The 15,038-nt window shown below is 48.4% G+C and overlaps 1 protein-coding gene across 1 annotated transcript in view; it reads left to right on the top strand.

Moving 5' to 3' along the window:
- The window catches only part of ADAMTS3 (ADAM metallopeptidase with thrombospondin type 1 motif 3), a 96,710-nt gene extending 83,304 nt beyond the window's left edge, over positions 1-13,406 (top strand). Inside the window, exons 16-22 of the mRNA XM_086611529.1 lie at positions 3,118-3,198; positions 4,798-4,961; positions 5,550-5,715; positions 6,397-6,529; positions 6,935-7,142; positions 7,866-7,983; positions 12,829-13,406. Coding sequence (XP_086467655.1) covers positions 3,118-3,198; positions 4,798-4,961; positions 5,550-5,715; positions 6,397-6,529; positions 6,935-7,142; positions 7,866-7,983; positions 12,829-13,406 — 1,448 coding nt within the window. The remainder of the gene's footprint in view (positions 1-3,117; positions 3,199-4,797; positions 4,962-5,549; positions 5,716-6,396; positions 6,530-6,934; positions 7,143-7,865; positions 7,984-12,828) is intronic.
- Positions 13,407-15,038: the final 1,632 nt, after the last annotated feature.

The raw sequence follows: 15,038 nt of genomic DNA on the forward strand, positions 1-15,038 counted from the left end.
CGAAACGCTTCAAGGTAACAAAAGACAAGTTGTGAGCTGATGGGCCAAACCAGTTTAGTCCCCAGTAAGGAAATGGTGTCGCTCGAGCAGCGTGCCTCTGTCTGTAGGAGGACTCAGGGAGCCTGGTTTTTCTCTCGTTGAAGATGAAACTTTTCCCAAGTTTTTCCCTCTCCAACCCAAACTCCAGAGTTTTAAACGGAAGGCTGAGTTTCTGCACCGATGAAATGAGGATGTGGATCCTCACTCACATTGTGGTTTTATGATGCTTTCTCACAGACTGCAGCCCTTTAGGCAAATAAACAAATTAAAAATAAATTCCGCTGCATTCTGAACCAAACATCAAAACATTTTGGCAGGAATCCTCATTTCTCTTACCCTTTAAGTTGTGTGGCTGAGATCCAGTGGAACAGACGATAGATTCTGCTGGCTCAGAACTAAGAACGACCCGATTAAAATTTTCTGACTGCACCCTGGGGTGTTTTGCATATCATATATGACATATCAATAATAACTCAAGATCTCCTTGGAATTCTTCAGAAATTTCCATGTTACCAGTTATTTGTTCAGCCAGGCCAGTATTATCTTGTACATATTTGAATTTTAAGACTTTCCTGTATTGGTTTTTTATTCAGTCTGGGGAAGCCAGACTGTACGTAAAATACGTAAAATATTCTGCCGAAAATACTTAGTCATTATTCCAAACCAGTTGGAAATGTTTATTGATTGTAATTATCAAATTACAATAACGAGCCCTTCTGAAAGGGAGGGTTCCCTGGAGGCTGATGGATTGGACATGGAATCATGCAGGAATCATTCAGACTTTGGGAGTAGTGTACTCAAGTAGTAACTTGAGCCTCATATACAAGCCTGTGTAATTCTGGAGCTGGCACCCACTGCATTTTCCTTAAAAAAAAGCAAAAAAAAATCAACAGAAATAAGTGCTCAGCCTTCTAAGAGCATTTCTGATTTTTTCTCTAAGATAACGATCGGGATTTGGGGGGCAGAGAGGATATTTGTGTCCCAAGTTTGGATCCAGTCCCGTAAGAGCTTTGTCTGATGAGTCTGGTTTCTGTTGGCTGTACGAATGGTCCGGAGCAACCACGCACCGGGAAGGTACCAGGGAAACGAGAGGCCAAGGTATGATGGTGACCCACCACGTTCAGGCTCCGTGTTTCTTCCACGGGCCACTGGGAACCCACAGGCCACTGGGAACCCACGGGCTGGTGACAACGTGCGATGGAGCCATGGCTCAGTGTTTTCCATGTCTGGAAAGCACGACGCTGCGAAGCGACAGGCAGTGCTAGGGGATAGCTCGAGGAAGACTGTCCTTCATCAGCCTCTTCATTGCAAATGTTTACGGAGGTGGTAGAAGCGCGTGTGAAATGTGTATTGGTTTACAGTAACTTTGGCAATCTAGCCATTGAAAAGACTAATCGACCTCTTCCAACAGGGAAACATTTAAGCAAGAGGTGCCAAAAAGAATTCAAGTTTCTGGAAAGTGAAATCTGCAAGTATCCCACTTAAAAATCACCTACCTGAGCTTTCACGGGTCTGACTTTCATTGACTACTAAAATTTGCCAGATGTGTCTAATTCCGCTTTCAATGCCGTAGAATACGTCACCTGGTTTGTACTTTACACCTGTAAAGACCATCTGGCTGACAAAAGTAGTCAATGAAATGCTGAGGCTGGGCTCCCATAGCACTAATTCCAGACGTTCTGTTTAAGGGAAGACCAGAGGAGCCTTCACGTTGCCCAAAGGAGCTCGCAATGTTTCCCTTTCCGAAACAACGGAGTCTAAAAACACCCTGGGTAAGTTTCGAGTGCTTGCAGAAGGAGAGGCATCCATGGCGACTGGAGAGGTCTTGCTGCAGTTCTCATCTCCCGTTCAGATGTCAACAGATAACGCCAGATCAGGCAAAAGCTTTATGCTTCGTACGCTCAAGAGACGATCCACGAAAAAATCGGAAAATGCCGTTTGCGCCGTCACTCGTCAGCCGAGACCGTGATTTTATGTATTCGTAGCTCTCCTTTTTCCTCTTAGATTTTTCCAAGATGCTGCTGTAGGTCAGGTGCATGACAAATCGTTAGTCCCAGAACGCCCAGGATGACACAGAATTACTGGAACGCCGCGTCTTGCGTTCGCAACGCGCAAATTGTAAAACTCCGGTCCCGTCTACGCCGCGTCTGTCACGGGGCTGGGTGACTAGGGATGGTTGCGGAGGACAAAACAGAGATGCTTTCTCAGCTCTAAAAAAGGGATCTACAGAGATTTAGCATCATTAAATCTGCAGAAAATAATAGAATTAGGAAAACGCCGTGCGCTCAGAGTGCTCACCGTGCTCTTGTTTAAAACGTGATGTTTAAAACCTGTTGGCAGGTCCCTGGGAGGGATTTTAGTCTTCCTAATGACAGTACTTAATGTTACACTAATGACCTGTGGTTTGGACTGATAAATAATTGAAATTTCAAATAAGAATCCTTTTCTTTGGGAACAGCTTTTCACCTGCAGCTGTAGAGAGTCGAATCCAGCCCCGTCGCTCCAGCAGCAGGAATGTAATTGATGCTTTTCCCGTTGGCAGTTGTGGATAATTTTGGGCTAAGGACTGTACGGACAAGCCTTTTCTGGTGTGTAGCACCAACACGCTCTGTACTACGCCCACCTTCCTCCCGTCCTTGATGTCCCAGAAGTAAGCAGACACACTTGAGACGTTAACATCCAAGGTGACATTAAGTAAACTCAGTCTCACAGCCTGGCCGACGAGTGATTTGGGAAAAACAATCCGGAATACTTGAGGGTTTGCCCCTCGTATGCTGAGGAGCGTAGGAAACATATTTTTGCCTGAGCTGTTAATTGTTACAGCCTATAGCAGTGTGGCTGGGCAAATAGGTTTGTAACTGGTTTCTCTTCTCTCCCTGAAAGAGAAAAAACACGAGGAGGTCCTGGCACATCCGTTACAAACCTATTTGCTCCGTTTCTTTCTGACCCGGCGTCTCGGTTGGCGATGGATGCCCTCTTCTGCAAGTAGAAGCTGGATGGTGTAGCGCGCTCCTAACCATGGCTATTACTTTTTCTTTCCATCTCTGCTTCCTCCACTGACCACTACACATGCCAAAGGGTACCTTAAGATGTTTGATATCCCTCCTGGTGCTCGACATGTGTTTGTCCAAGAAGACGAGGCTTCTCCTCACTTTCTTGGTAAGTGTTTCTCTCCTCAGGTCTGGCTTTGAGGCATGCAGAGAAGCACGGGGCGCTCCTGCAGAAGAACCTGAGAAGTGAGATAACCAAATTGAAGCGTTTCGGGTAGATTGCAAAACCGCATGTGAAGGACTGAGTCCTTCAGCTTAAGCTCAGCAAACAAACGTTTACTTCTCATCTAAATTCTTCAATATATTAAACTGGTCCCAGTTTGCATGTTTACTAACAAGAGGGTTGTCATCACACGCGTCTCAACGGGCTCTGCCAGGGTGAAAACTCTGTGTTGTATTGATGTCAGTCAAACCTGGTGTCTGAAATTCTTCTTATTTGCTACAGATTGGAAGCAGCAGCTGTTTTAATGGAAAAAAGATTGAGGAGTTTGTGATATGTTTGCATTTCATTTCAGATTTTTCTCACGTAGCACGGTTGTCGATCAATCTGTGTCTTACTGCTGACCGTTTTCTAACGCTTACGGGATTTTTAGCTCACAGGAGAGGGGTGAAGATCTTCCATGGATTTTAATGGCCTTGTAATCAGCTCCTCACGTGCTAGGGCAGCGTCTGGGTTGTAAACCCTGTAGGCAGAGTTGGATTAGTTACTAAAAAGAAGTAGGAATAGAAAAAAAGAAAAAGAAAATAAATTATTTCAAGTCAAAGGAGGAAACTTGGCTTTTGAGGTCCCAGAGCTTCATTTTGGACCATGGGTAGCTTGGTAGTAACTGTCAGAGAAGCACAACTTTGCTTTGGCAGCACTCGGCTTCACGGAGCTGCTCCCCCAGTGCTGCAGAGCTCCTGCATTTGGGTTACTGTCATCACAGCAACTTGTGAGATGTCTACGTAGTTCTTCTTAGCGTGTTTTACGGCGCACTGGAAAAAGCTGGACAAAATTAAAAATGAGAGTCCATCTTTCAGATTTCTAACGTATTGGCTTCCAGTTGGAGCATAACAGTAATCCCCACACTACGTGACTTGGAGGGTGTGGTGCAGGAAGCCAAACCCAAGTTGTTTCCCAAGGGTTCAAATGCCTCAGCTCTTTCCTTACTGATTTTAGCATCTGGTGCATCCATGTGTACGCAGAAAAAACTAAGATGTGATGAAAAAGTCGCCGTTTTCGTAGTCTGAGAAAGATAAGAAATGTACTTAAAGTCTGCTGAGGTGTCTGTTATGTGGCGTTCCCGGTAATCCTGATTGTGGTCGTACGCAAATAAGGAAGACGGGTGGTTCTGAAGGTTTGGCCTGAGTTCCTTGCTACTTGCCCTTCTTGGGACCTAAGCCGGCGTGGGAAATGGGCACGTCACGTAGGAGGAGGTGCTTCAGGCTGTCTCTAGTTGTGTATCTATACCAAATTCTCGTGGATAAGCAGATGCAGAATTGAAGCAAAGACGCGAACGCATCTGTCGTCAAACTGGGGTGGCATGTGGAGGCTGCATGAGGTGGCCTTGGAGGGCCTTCCTGGGAGCCAGGGCACCTAGAGCACTCTAGCGCGGTGGGTTTTGGCTAAAGGCGTTCCGTAATATCTCCTGTCAAGTTGTACACGAGCCACCGTGATGGCCAGCGATGCGGTGGGAGGCACGCCTGGCACTGTTCTCCATCCTTTCAGCAATCAAGAACCAGGCTACAGGACACTACATTCTGAATGGGAAAGGGGAGGAGGCCAGATCCCGATCCTTCATCGACCTGGGCGTGGAATGGGAGTACAACATCGAAGACGACATAGAGACGCTCCACACCGCCGGGCCCTTGCACGATGCGGTGGTCGTGCTGGTAGGTTACGTGTTGAGCAGCAAGAATGTGGTGGGTTTGTCTTTATTAACAAGCGCACGGCCAGCCTGGAGCTTGTGCCGAGATCAAACGCTGCTGGGGAATGCTCTGAAAGCCACGTGCTGGTGAGACAGCTGGTGGCCTCAAGCCCTTGTCTCATTATCCATTACCCCTCTTGGAAACCGCTCCCTGTTCACGCAGGGGTGGTACGTCCATCCGAAGCCCAACATTGAGTTGTTGGACTTGAGTGGACCAAAAAAGGGCACCGCGTGTCAAACCATGTCTGAGACCAGCCCTGCTCTTTAGCCAAGTAGATGATGGGGCCACATCATCCTTTGATCCCAGATGACAGTGTCCTACTTGGCCAGCTTAGGACGCTAGCCTGGAAATGTTTCTCGTTTTACATGGCTCTGTGTTGATCTTACTACCTTTGGTTCTAACCTTGAAGACAAAAACCAGATATTTTTGCCCAATGTATTAACTAGCAGTTTCCATGCTTCCCCGAAGAGCCAGGCCTCAGTTTCTTTACTGTGCCGAGGAATAAATCACAGCTCTGGTTTTTGTACCATGTTTACGTTTGTTTATTAATAGATCATCCCCCGGGAGAACGACACAAGATCTAGCCTGACCTACAAATACATCATTCATGAGGATTCGGTACCAACCATCAACAGCAACAATGTCCTTCAGGAAGAGATCGATACTTTCGAGTGGGCGTTGAAGAGTTGGTCGCAGTGCTCCAAACCCTGCGGTGGAGGTAAACAGATGATGTAGCACCTTTGAGTAAGGAATGAGAAATTACCAAAAGTGGAGAAGGAAGAGGTGGGGGAAGTGGATGCTTTGGAAATCTTGGCTGTCCTTTTTTTCCCAAGTGGTTGGTTATTTTGGGTGCCCAAGCTTAGAATATTTCAAGTGCCTGATTATTCAAAAGTGTCACACTTGCAGCCTGGAATGAAAAAGTCCTTTTTAGGTGTTTAAGTTCAGCACCCAAAGCCACTTTGGAAGTACCAACTCAGATGTTTGCTGAGCGTTCACTTCACTTCTGGTACGTACGTTACTCGTAGGCAAATGTCAAAATAACTTTAACTCTTACGTTCAGCAGTCGAGCAGGCGATGGGTTCTGGGAGTGGACCAGTTAGCCAGTGACCCGCTGCTTGATGTTCAGGAGGTGGTTTCTGCCCGTGAGTTGGGTGTGATGCAGAGGTGGGACTAAGGGGTCATAACTGTCCCTTCTGCCCTTAAAAACCAATCGCAGTGTCACAACTGGAGCGCTGCGCAGCGGTCTCGTGCCTGATGATGGGACAAACTCTGAGCGCGTTTAAATACTTCGCAAATAATCCGTCATGTAAAACCGTTGAACAGGCCCTAAAACTTAACATTGAAACCAACAATTCTAACAAGGGCTGTTTTTCCCTGATTTTTCTGCAACGTTTCCCAGGGTTCCAGTACACCAAATACGGGTGCCGCAGGAAAAGCGATAACAAAATGGTCCATCGCAGCTTCTGCGAAGCCGGCAAAAAGCCAAAGCCCATTCGGAGGATGTGCAACCTTCAGGAGTGCACCCAGCCCCTGTAAGTACGGCTCGTTTGACGATGCCAACGACGGCTCCGGGTGGTAGGCGCGGAAGGTAACCCAAGCCGCGTTGGGTAGGATCGTAGAATCATGGAATGGTTTGGGTTGGAAGGGACCTCAAAGATCATCTCGTTCCAACCCCCCTGCCATGGGCAGGGACACCCTCCACTACACCAGGTTGCCCAAAGCCCCATCCAACCTGGCCTGGAACAGGATGCTGGCAGCGCTCTAGACTGGAGTTCCTGTGTTATGGATGTTTTTTTCTGCCCATATCAGAACGGTTCCTGACCTTATCGAGGGCTTTCATCACAAAAATATTGGATAGTAAGGGCTGCCTGACCTGGCGACGCTATGGATGGTAGATAAAAAGTCGTGATGGTATCTTCCCCCTTTTTACTTCCCAGCTGGGCAGCAGATGAGTGGGAGTACTGCACCAAGACCTGTGGGAATTCCGGCTACCAGATCCGTACGGTGCGTTGCGTTCAACCCCTTCACGACGGCGCCAACCGCTCCGTCCATTTCAAGTACTGCGGCGGAGAGCGGCCGGAGAGCCGCCGGCCCTGCAACCGGGTGCCCTGCCCCGCGCAGTGGAAGGCTGGGCCCTGGTCCCAGGTAGGCACGTGGCCGTCGCGAGCCGGTGACGTTCCTTTGCTGACATCTCCTGCCTCCCAGGTCAGGTCCGAGCCTGGGCTGAGCGCTCTGCGCTGCACGAGGCAGTTTTCCAAAACCTGGAAGTCTGCAGCTGAGACGCCGTCTGGCTGCTGGAGCTTCTCAAGCTCTCCAGGCTTCTCCAGAAACCAGCAAGGAAGATACGATATCAGAGCCACAATCCTGCAAGACAAATGTTGACATTTTGCTTGTTTTTCTCCAAGTTTCCAACTTCTCACTTCCCCGCTCCTGAGGATAGCGTGACATTTTTTTCCCAACTTGGAATTGCAGCGTTTCTCCAAGTGTTGATGTTGTTCCAGTGGCTCAGGAACAAACAGCTGAACCCTACAGCCGACTCCGTGAGCGCGGAGTTTTCTCTGCCCTTTGTCTTCTCTTTAGGTTACGTTGTCAAGCTCAGGTATCGGCTGCAGGAAGGCTAATTGGCAAAATTCATAATATGCTCTAATAATAAATTGAACATTTCAGAAAGCAAGAACCGAGGAAAACACCATCCTCCTCTGCCTCCTTCTCCCTAACGTCAGCCTTCGCTCAAGTCAACTTTCCAAACAAATTGCTGGAATGTATAACCTGACCTGAAAGCCGACCTCGGGCTATTTTAGACCCATCAATTTTTGCACATTGCTGTGAAAGCTGAACGCCCTCAGTTGTCTTGTGTCTGTTCCGTAGTGTTCCGTGACCTGCGGGGAGGGAACCGAGACCCGGCAGATCGTGTGCCGTGCTGGTGACCGGTGCGAGGGAGAAAAGCCGGAATCGGCGCGGGTGTGTAAACTCGCTCCATGCAACGGTAAGAGAACGTCTTGGAAGAAAACACCCCCTTCCTTGGAGGTTCTCCAGCTTTTTCCCAGCCCAAGGCGCCCCGTTGTTGGGTCTGATGCATATCGGTGCCGTAGCTCCGGGCCATCGGTGCTTCTCACACACCGGCATCTCTCCGGTGAACACGCCGAATTCGGGGATTTCAACCCGTTGGCCTCAGTTGCGTTTGCAAAAATTGGTGCTCGAGGTGAAGGTCAATCCAAAGTAAACCCTGCTCGACCTCTAAATCCCAGGATAAGTTTTACAAGCCTGCCAATTGAGGAGGGGGGGGGAAAGGAACCTCAGAGCATTAATAAGGTTCCTGGGAATCTCCTTTCACCGTTCTCGTAGAATTTTTTGAACAGATTTTTAAGCTTTTTACGACAGCAAAGCCTTTCTTCCTTTGGGTCCTTGACTTTATAAGACTTGAGGTTTATTTGGTTTTTAAATCCCTCACGGTAATCCTGACACTCTGCTGGTAGAAAAAACAGAGTTCTTGGAAGGCGCCGTGTGTTTTCCCACAGAGCAGATCCACCTGCTTCCCACGTGGCTGGTAGAAGTGTCTACTTGTGCTCTTACAATGTGTCTTCTGCCAGTGACAGCGGTGGGAGCAGAAAAGTTTTGGGACAACGAGGAGTTACAAACCGTGGTCTCCACTAGGTGGGAGCAAATCCCTACCTATGGCTCTCTACACGAGTAGGTTGAAAACCCTCTTTTTCACTGGTGATAACGTTGCCAAAACTGGAAGAAATAAGGGCTGCACCTTGGCGGAGAGTTTTGTCTGAGCGGAGTTGTCTCCAACGTTTGCCGTGGTTGGCGCGATTTCTTTCGTGCCGTGTGGCACATCAGGGTTTCTCTTCCATTCCATGAAAAAACGTGGCTGTGCCCAGAAGGAGAGCCACCAGCTCTTCCACCGTGCGCCTCGGTGGAGCTGAGTCTCGTAGTGTGGAACAATGGGTTCACCTCCTGTGGATATTTCACTTAGGGGTCTCTGGGATTAGAAGGAAACGGGAGGCAGGATTTTATCTGCGGCAATAATCCGAGTGGCAGTTGGGTTTTTGTGGCTGTGCCAGGTAGGAGAATGGGGTTTGTGGTACTTAGCCAAGCAGATGAGCTCCACCTAAGAACCTGTGTAGAACAGACCCTCGAAAAGTCTTTGTATGAGCTGCCCCTGCTCTGCCTCACAAGATACAGAGCGAAGAAGAGAGCACGCGTTGTTTTAGATTTTTAATCCCTAAATACCAACTTTTCAGCGAGGTTTCTGGGCGGGATGCTGTCAGCAAGCAGCGTACGTAGAGTTACAGCGGTGCCTTCTGCGAGAGCTGGGTCCATTCTGAAATGTGACATGAAAGATTTTTAGTTGATTTAAATCCAGTAGCTTCATCTCCAGAAGATTCTTTTGTTGTGATAGGACAAGGGGTAATGGTTTTAAAGTAGAGGGAGGTAGATTCAGGTTGGATATTAGGAAAAAATTTTTTACCATGAGAGTTGTAGAACACTGGAACAGGTTGCCCAGAGAGGTGGTGGATGCTCCATCCCTGGAGACGTTCAAGGCCAGGTTGGACGAGGCCCTGAGCAACCTGATCTAGTTGGAGATATCCCTGTTCCTTGCAGGGGGGTTGGACTAGATGACCTTTGAGGGTCCCTTCCAGCCATAACCATTCTATGATTCTATGATTCCCTGGGGGGTCGATGCGCTTTCTTGCGTCTTTCCGGTTGGATGAGGCTTTGGGCAACCCGGTGTAGTGGAGGGTGTCCCTGCCCATGGCAAGGGGGTTGGAACTGGATGGTCTTTGAGGTCCCTTCCAACCCAAACCATTCCGTGATTCTATGACTCTACTCTCAGCTACCGTGAAGCAAGTAACAAATGGTGAGAAGAATTTTTAGCTGGAACATCAGCGGAACGATACGAGCACTTACACACTGAATAGGAAGTGGTTCACTAGGTTGTGCAGAATTAACCTAAAAAGGCAAAAAAAGGGATTGTGTGAGCATACAGCTCCAAGATTGTTCTTACAGAACCTTCTGAAAGGAGACAAGTTCAAAACCAAATCTTTGCACTATGGCTTGAGTCACGGAATCTAAACCATCCCAAACCGCTATTGCAAAAAAGAACCATGAGAGGAAAGGACTGAATAAGATGTGTCGTTGCTATGGAAAGGCAAAAATAATTGTTGGGTACTTTCTTTTTTGGTTTCTCACCCTAGTTGGTACTGTTTTCTTTGACTTATGTAGTGACAGAAAGGACGGTGTGTTGACAAGATGACTGCCGTAATTTTCCACATCAGGTGCTTTCATTTCCACGGAAGCATCAAGATGGTTCTATATAGGATGCAAAGATTTGTTTTTCAATATTAGTTTTCCTAGTTTAGACACGTTACAAATATAGCCCTGGAATTTCCCGGGCTAAATTCCTGCTGAAAATAGTCTGGTGGTGCCTTCACGGAGTACGTGTATTCCCAGGCAAAGCTGCGGATTGAACGCTGGGTTTGTCAGGAACCAACAAACATCTCTCCAAGGAAGCCCATCAGGATGAGGAGCGAGGGAAATTCTTATGTTACATGCCACAGTCCTATAATTTGCTATTTATAAACAACATCCCACAACCCCAGTGCTGGACATGTGTGTAATTTGGCGGCGTCCAGTGGAATTAAGCCGATTTACACGGATCGAGAGGTTGGGCTACGGGTGATGTTCTAAACCAGGAAAACTCGGTTGCCCAACAGGGTGCTGAGACAGCATCTGTGGGCAGGTGGAAAAATATCATGGTACAAAAAGCTGATTTAATTTCAGAGCTTGGCAAGTGGTGTTACGTGCCGTCTGTTGTCGCTGAAACGTCGACTGCAAAACTGCTGACCATGAGGAGGCTCCGGGGTGACCTTATAGCGGTCTTCCAGTACCTCAAGGGGGCCTACAGGAAAGATGGGGAGAGGCTATTCAGGAGGGCCAGTTGTGATAGGACGAAGGGTAATGGTTTTAAAATAGAGGGAGGTAGATTCAGGTTGGATATTAGGAAAAAATTTTTTACCATGAGAGTTGTAGAACACTGGAACAGGTTGCCCAGAGAGGTGGTGGATGCTCCATCCCTGGAGACGTTCAAGGCCAGGTTGGATGAGGCCCTGAGCAACCTGATCTAGTTGGAGATATCCCTGTTCCTTGCAGGGGGGTTGGACTAGATGACCTTTGGAGGTCCCTTCCAGCCCTAACCATTCTATGATTCTATGATTCTATGAGTGGGGGACTGGACGTGGAACAGACCTTCTCGTTAGCTGGGGTTAACTTTTGGCTCTTCACGTGGTAATTTTTACGTACTCTTATTAAGTAAAATCCATCGATAGCGTTTCAAACCCGCCGCAATACCTTAGGAAAATTCCGCTGATGGAAACTGTTTGGTGATCTCTCCCCAAAGCGTTGGAAATGTTACTGGACGCGCCGAGCTGCTCGTTGGTCCCCATCGCTGGGTTTGTGTCCTGGGAAGTGTTAGGTGTTTGGAGGGTCCTGCTCTGCTCCTGGAGCACCGCTACCCCTGGTAGAAGTCCGAGGGGTCTCCAGCACAGACACCCCACCTTGACTCAAGGGTCCCAGTCGCTGGGCTGAGTCCTCCATGGGAGAGAGACAGGTTTGGCAGGAGCACGACCCTGAAAGGCTCCGTCTGCTTGGAGGGTCCATGTAGATGTCTGGGAAGGTGATGACCCCTCTCTGCCTCCTGATGCCTTGACTTGAAAATAGCACGATGCTCTTCTGAGCAGCGTCAAGGCTGGACGAGGGGACCTTCCAAGGCGCCTTCTTGGGTTACTGGGTTGGGTGTTCATGCTGCCAGGGCACGCGACGTTCCAAACGACACAGATAAGTAACGGAATAAACGAGCGGTAGGATGAGTTAGCCACAGGGAGGAGAGTAATAAGGAAGGATGAAATTTCTGTGCGTGGGGGACTGGACGTGGAACAGACCTTCTCGTTAGCTGGGATTAACTTTTGGCTCTTCACGTTGTAATTTTACGTACTCTTATTAAGTAAAATCCATCGATAGCGTTTCAAACCCGCCGTGATACCTTAGGGAAATTCCGCTGATGGAAACTGTTTGGTGATCTCTTCCCAAGAGAGAAGAAGGTTTTGAAGAGTTTTGAAGAGTTTGAAGAGTTTTGAAGAGCGTTTGAAGAGTTACTGGACGCACTGAGCTGCTCATTTGTGGAAATGAGCAACGTTGACTTTTTGGGGATCTCTGATAGATCCTTAACCTCTTTCACATCTTTTCCCTGACTGAAAGGAATGCCACACGTTTAACTTCAAGGCGTGACCTGTCTGTTGAAAGCTTTCCAGCAGTTCTGCCATCACGGTCAGGTCACGGAAAAACTCCGACTTTATCCAAACAAAACTTTATCCAACTATAACATTTTCTTTTAAGGCATCTTCCAGAGATACCACTTGGGATTTAATTTCTTTAAGGGAAGATTTCATTGGTTTTAATGCTGTTGGTGGGTGATGGCCTCAGGCTAGAAGTGAAGGTGTTTTGGGGTGGGTAGACCTGCTGCTGTTATGTGGGACCTCTCGTAGGTTCGCGCTGGAGATCGTTGTCTTGAGGCCCTCTGCCACTACAGCATCCCTGTCCGCAACTCTTGGTGGGCACAGAAGTGGACATTTTCAATGTGACCACTGATTTCTTTCCCAACTAGGGTTATTTTTTAGGGTGGTGGTGAGTTCTGTCTGGGGATGAAGCATCTCAGGGCACCCATCATTTATGAAACATGAGCAGAACTTTGTCAGTGCCCACCAAACGCTGCCCAGGCATTTCATTGCTCTTCACTAGGTTTACCATCAACCTTATGTTTGTTTTGCAGATGAGCCCTGTATGGGAGACAAATCCATCTTCTGCCAGATGGAAGTCCTTGCCCGTTACTGCTCCATCCCGGGCTACAACAAGCTGTGCTGCGAGTCCTGCAGCAAGCGCAGCAGCACCCTCCCACCGCCGTTCCTGACCCAAGCTGCTGAAACCCAAGAGGACGTGATGTTTGATGGGAGCGATCTGCCCCAGGCTTTGATGGTGCCAACTCCTGTAGCGCCCCACTACGCACAGCTCCTGCCTGGCAGAAGTTCTCCGGACAGGCTTCCCTTTGCGGAAGAGGACACAGGTACGCACGTCTCCCCACCCAACGCCAAGCCCAAAGGTGCTGAATTTCCGCAGCGGAGAGCTCCTCAGGCACGGAAGGCTCCCGGGCTCTTTGCTTTGCTCCACCAGTCGCCTGCCAACAGCAGCAGCCTCGGTCCTCGTAACGCCCTTGCGTTGGCAGCAGCTCTTCCTGCAGGGCCAGCTGGTAACACCACAGCGGGTGCCCCTTCTCCGTCGAGAACCTCCAGGAAGAGTGAGAAACACGTTGGGAAGAGCTGGCCTTCGAGGTCCTCCACTGTGGAACGATGAACGCGAATGCCTTGGGGAGGGCAGCCGTTGAAAGAGGCTTCGTTGGGCGCTTTGGGTTTAATTTCCTTCCTTCCGGACGCTCTGGTGCACGCTGCTTTCCACAAGCAGGACACTGCAGGTCATCGACTCCTTTTCCTTGTAAATATGAAGAGCAAGAAGTGCTGGTTCACTTCCTAGTCGCTCCCGTCCTCCTCTCGTGCCGCGTTACCCGGCCAGCTGGAACGCGTTGGAGGAAAGCACCAAAGAATATTCCGAACCGTGAGCGGAAGCTGCCGAGGACATCGGCCAAGCTCCGGTAGGGAAGAGCAGCCCTGACCTCGGCTCTCACCTCGTTACTTCTGGTTGTAAACACTCACCTGTAGAGTACCTACAAGAGGTCCCAAACGTTTACACTAGACAAAACACTTCCACAGTGGGACAACTGAATCCAGAAGACTCGTTTTTTGCTAATTTATCTATAGAAACGGATGTTGTATGAGCGAATTTGCGGCCGTTGTGTAAATACTGTATATTGCAGAAAATCAGTATTATTTTTAAGAGTTTTGTGCTGTCAGACAACTGTTTACCTACGTTGCGCTCCGGACGATTGCCAGGTGCCTGCTGCTGGGTGCTGCCTTATTTCCCTTCCAAGAGCTGATTTTTTGGGCAGCGTTCTCATAGAAGGAGGAGTTCCGTTTTCCCACGAATTGCCCCTCCTGGTGCTTTCTTGGGGGATTGGACTTAGATGATCCTTTGAGGTCCCTTCCAATCCCTGACATTCTGTGATTCTTTGGAAATAGCGTCACCCCAAAGGTCCCAGTCTACTTACAGCCACCCGCCCGTTAAAAGGAGATCCGGAAACTTCAGCGTCTTCCCGGTCACAGGTGGGAAAAACATTTTTCCGTGCCCGCGGAAGGAGCAGCGACCGCCGCCGAGCCGGCGTCGCGTCGGCGTCGGAGAAGCGGTGCCGTCCCAGCCATCTCCTTTTGCCAAAGAGCTCAGCCCAGTGTAGGGAACCATGGACAGACTGGAAGTCCTGTCACCTTCACGAGGCAGAAGCGGGTTCTGTTTTCCAGATGATCCATTTATTTCTGAAGCCAACAAAGCATCACGGAGGTAGAACAGGCGCTCACAAGAAATAGCTGTGGCAAGGCTTAAAATAGATTTTTTTTTTGTTGTTTTCCTACTGGAAACATTGGTCTAAAGGCGAGAGAGATATTTATTTTTCAGCGTGGTTCACCTCAAAATCTCCACAACCACCGTGCATCTGACTGCAATAACGTGTCGAGTAATTTATGGCAATAACCATCTCGTTCCCAGTCCGCCCGGTCGCGCTCTCTCCTGTGTGTCGCTGTAAAGTACTTGTATATAGGATTGAGAACTAAAGATATTTATTAAAAGTTGATTTCCTGATAGTATTTTATGTACTAAATATTTACACGAAGGGCAGTCGACTATTCTTTTTGCCAAGATAAAATAGAGAGATGTCATTAGATACCTGGAAATGCCTTGTCATACGGATAAAACAGGAATTTTACTAAACTACTGTAGAGAAATCGTCGATCTTATTCTTCAAACACGTACAAAAAAAAAAAGTCTTATGACAGTTTTTTAATCCAGGCATCTGTCATTTCGAAATAGGTTATTAATAAA

This window comes from Tauraco erythrolophus, chromosome 5 (genome assembly GCF_009769465.1).
Source record: "Tauraco erythrolophus isolate bTauEry1 chromosome 5, bTauEry1.pri, whole genome shotgun sequence".
Taxonomy (NCBI): Eukaryota; Metazoa; Chordata; class Aves; order Musophagiformes; family Musophagidae; genus Tauraco; species Tauraco erythrolophus.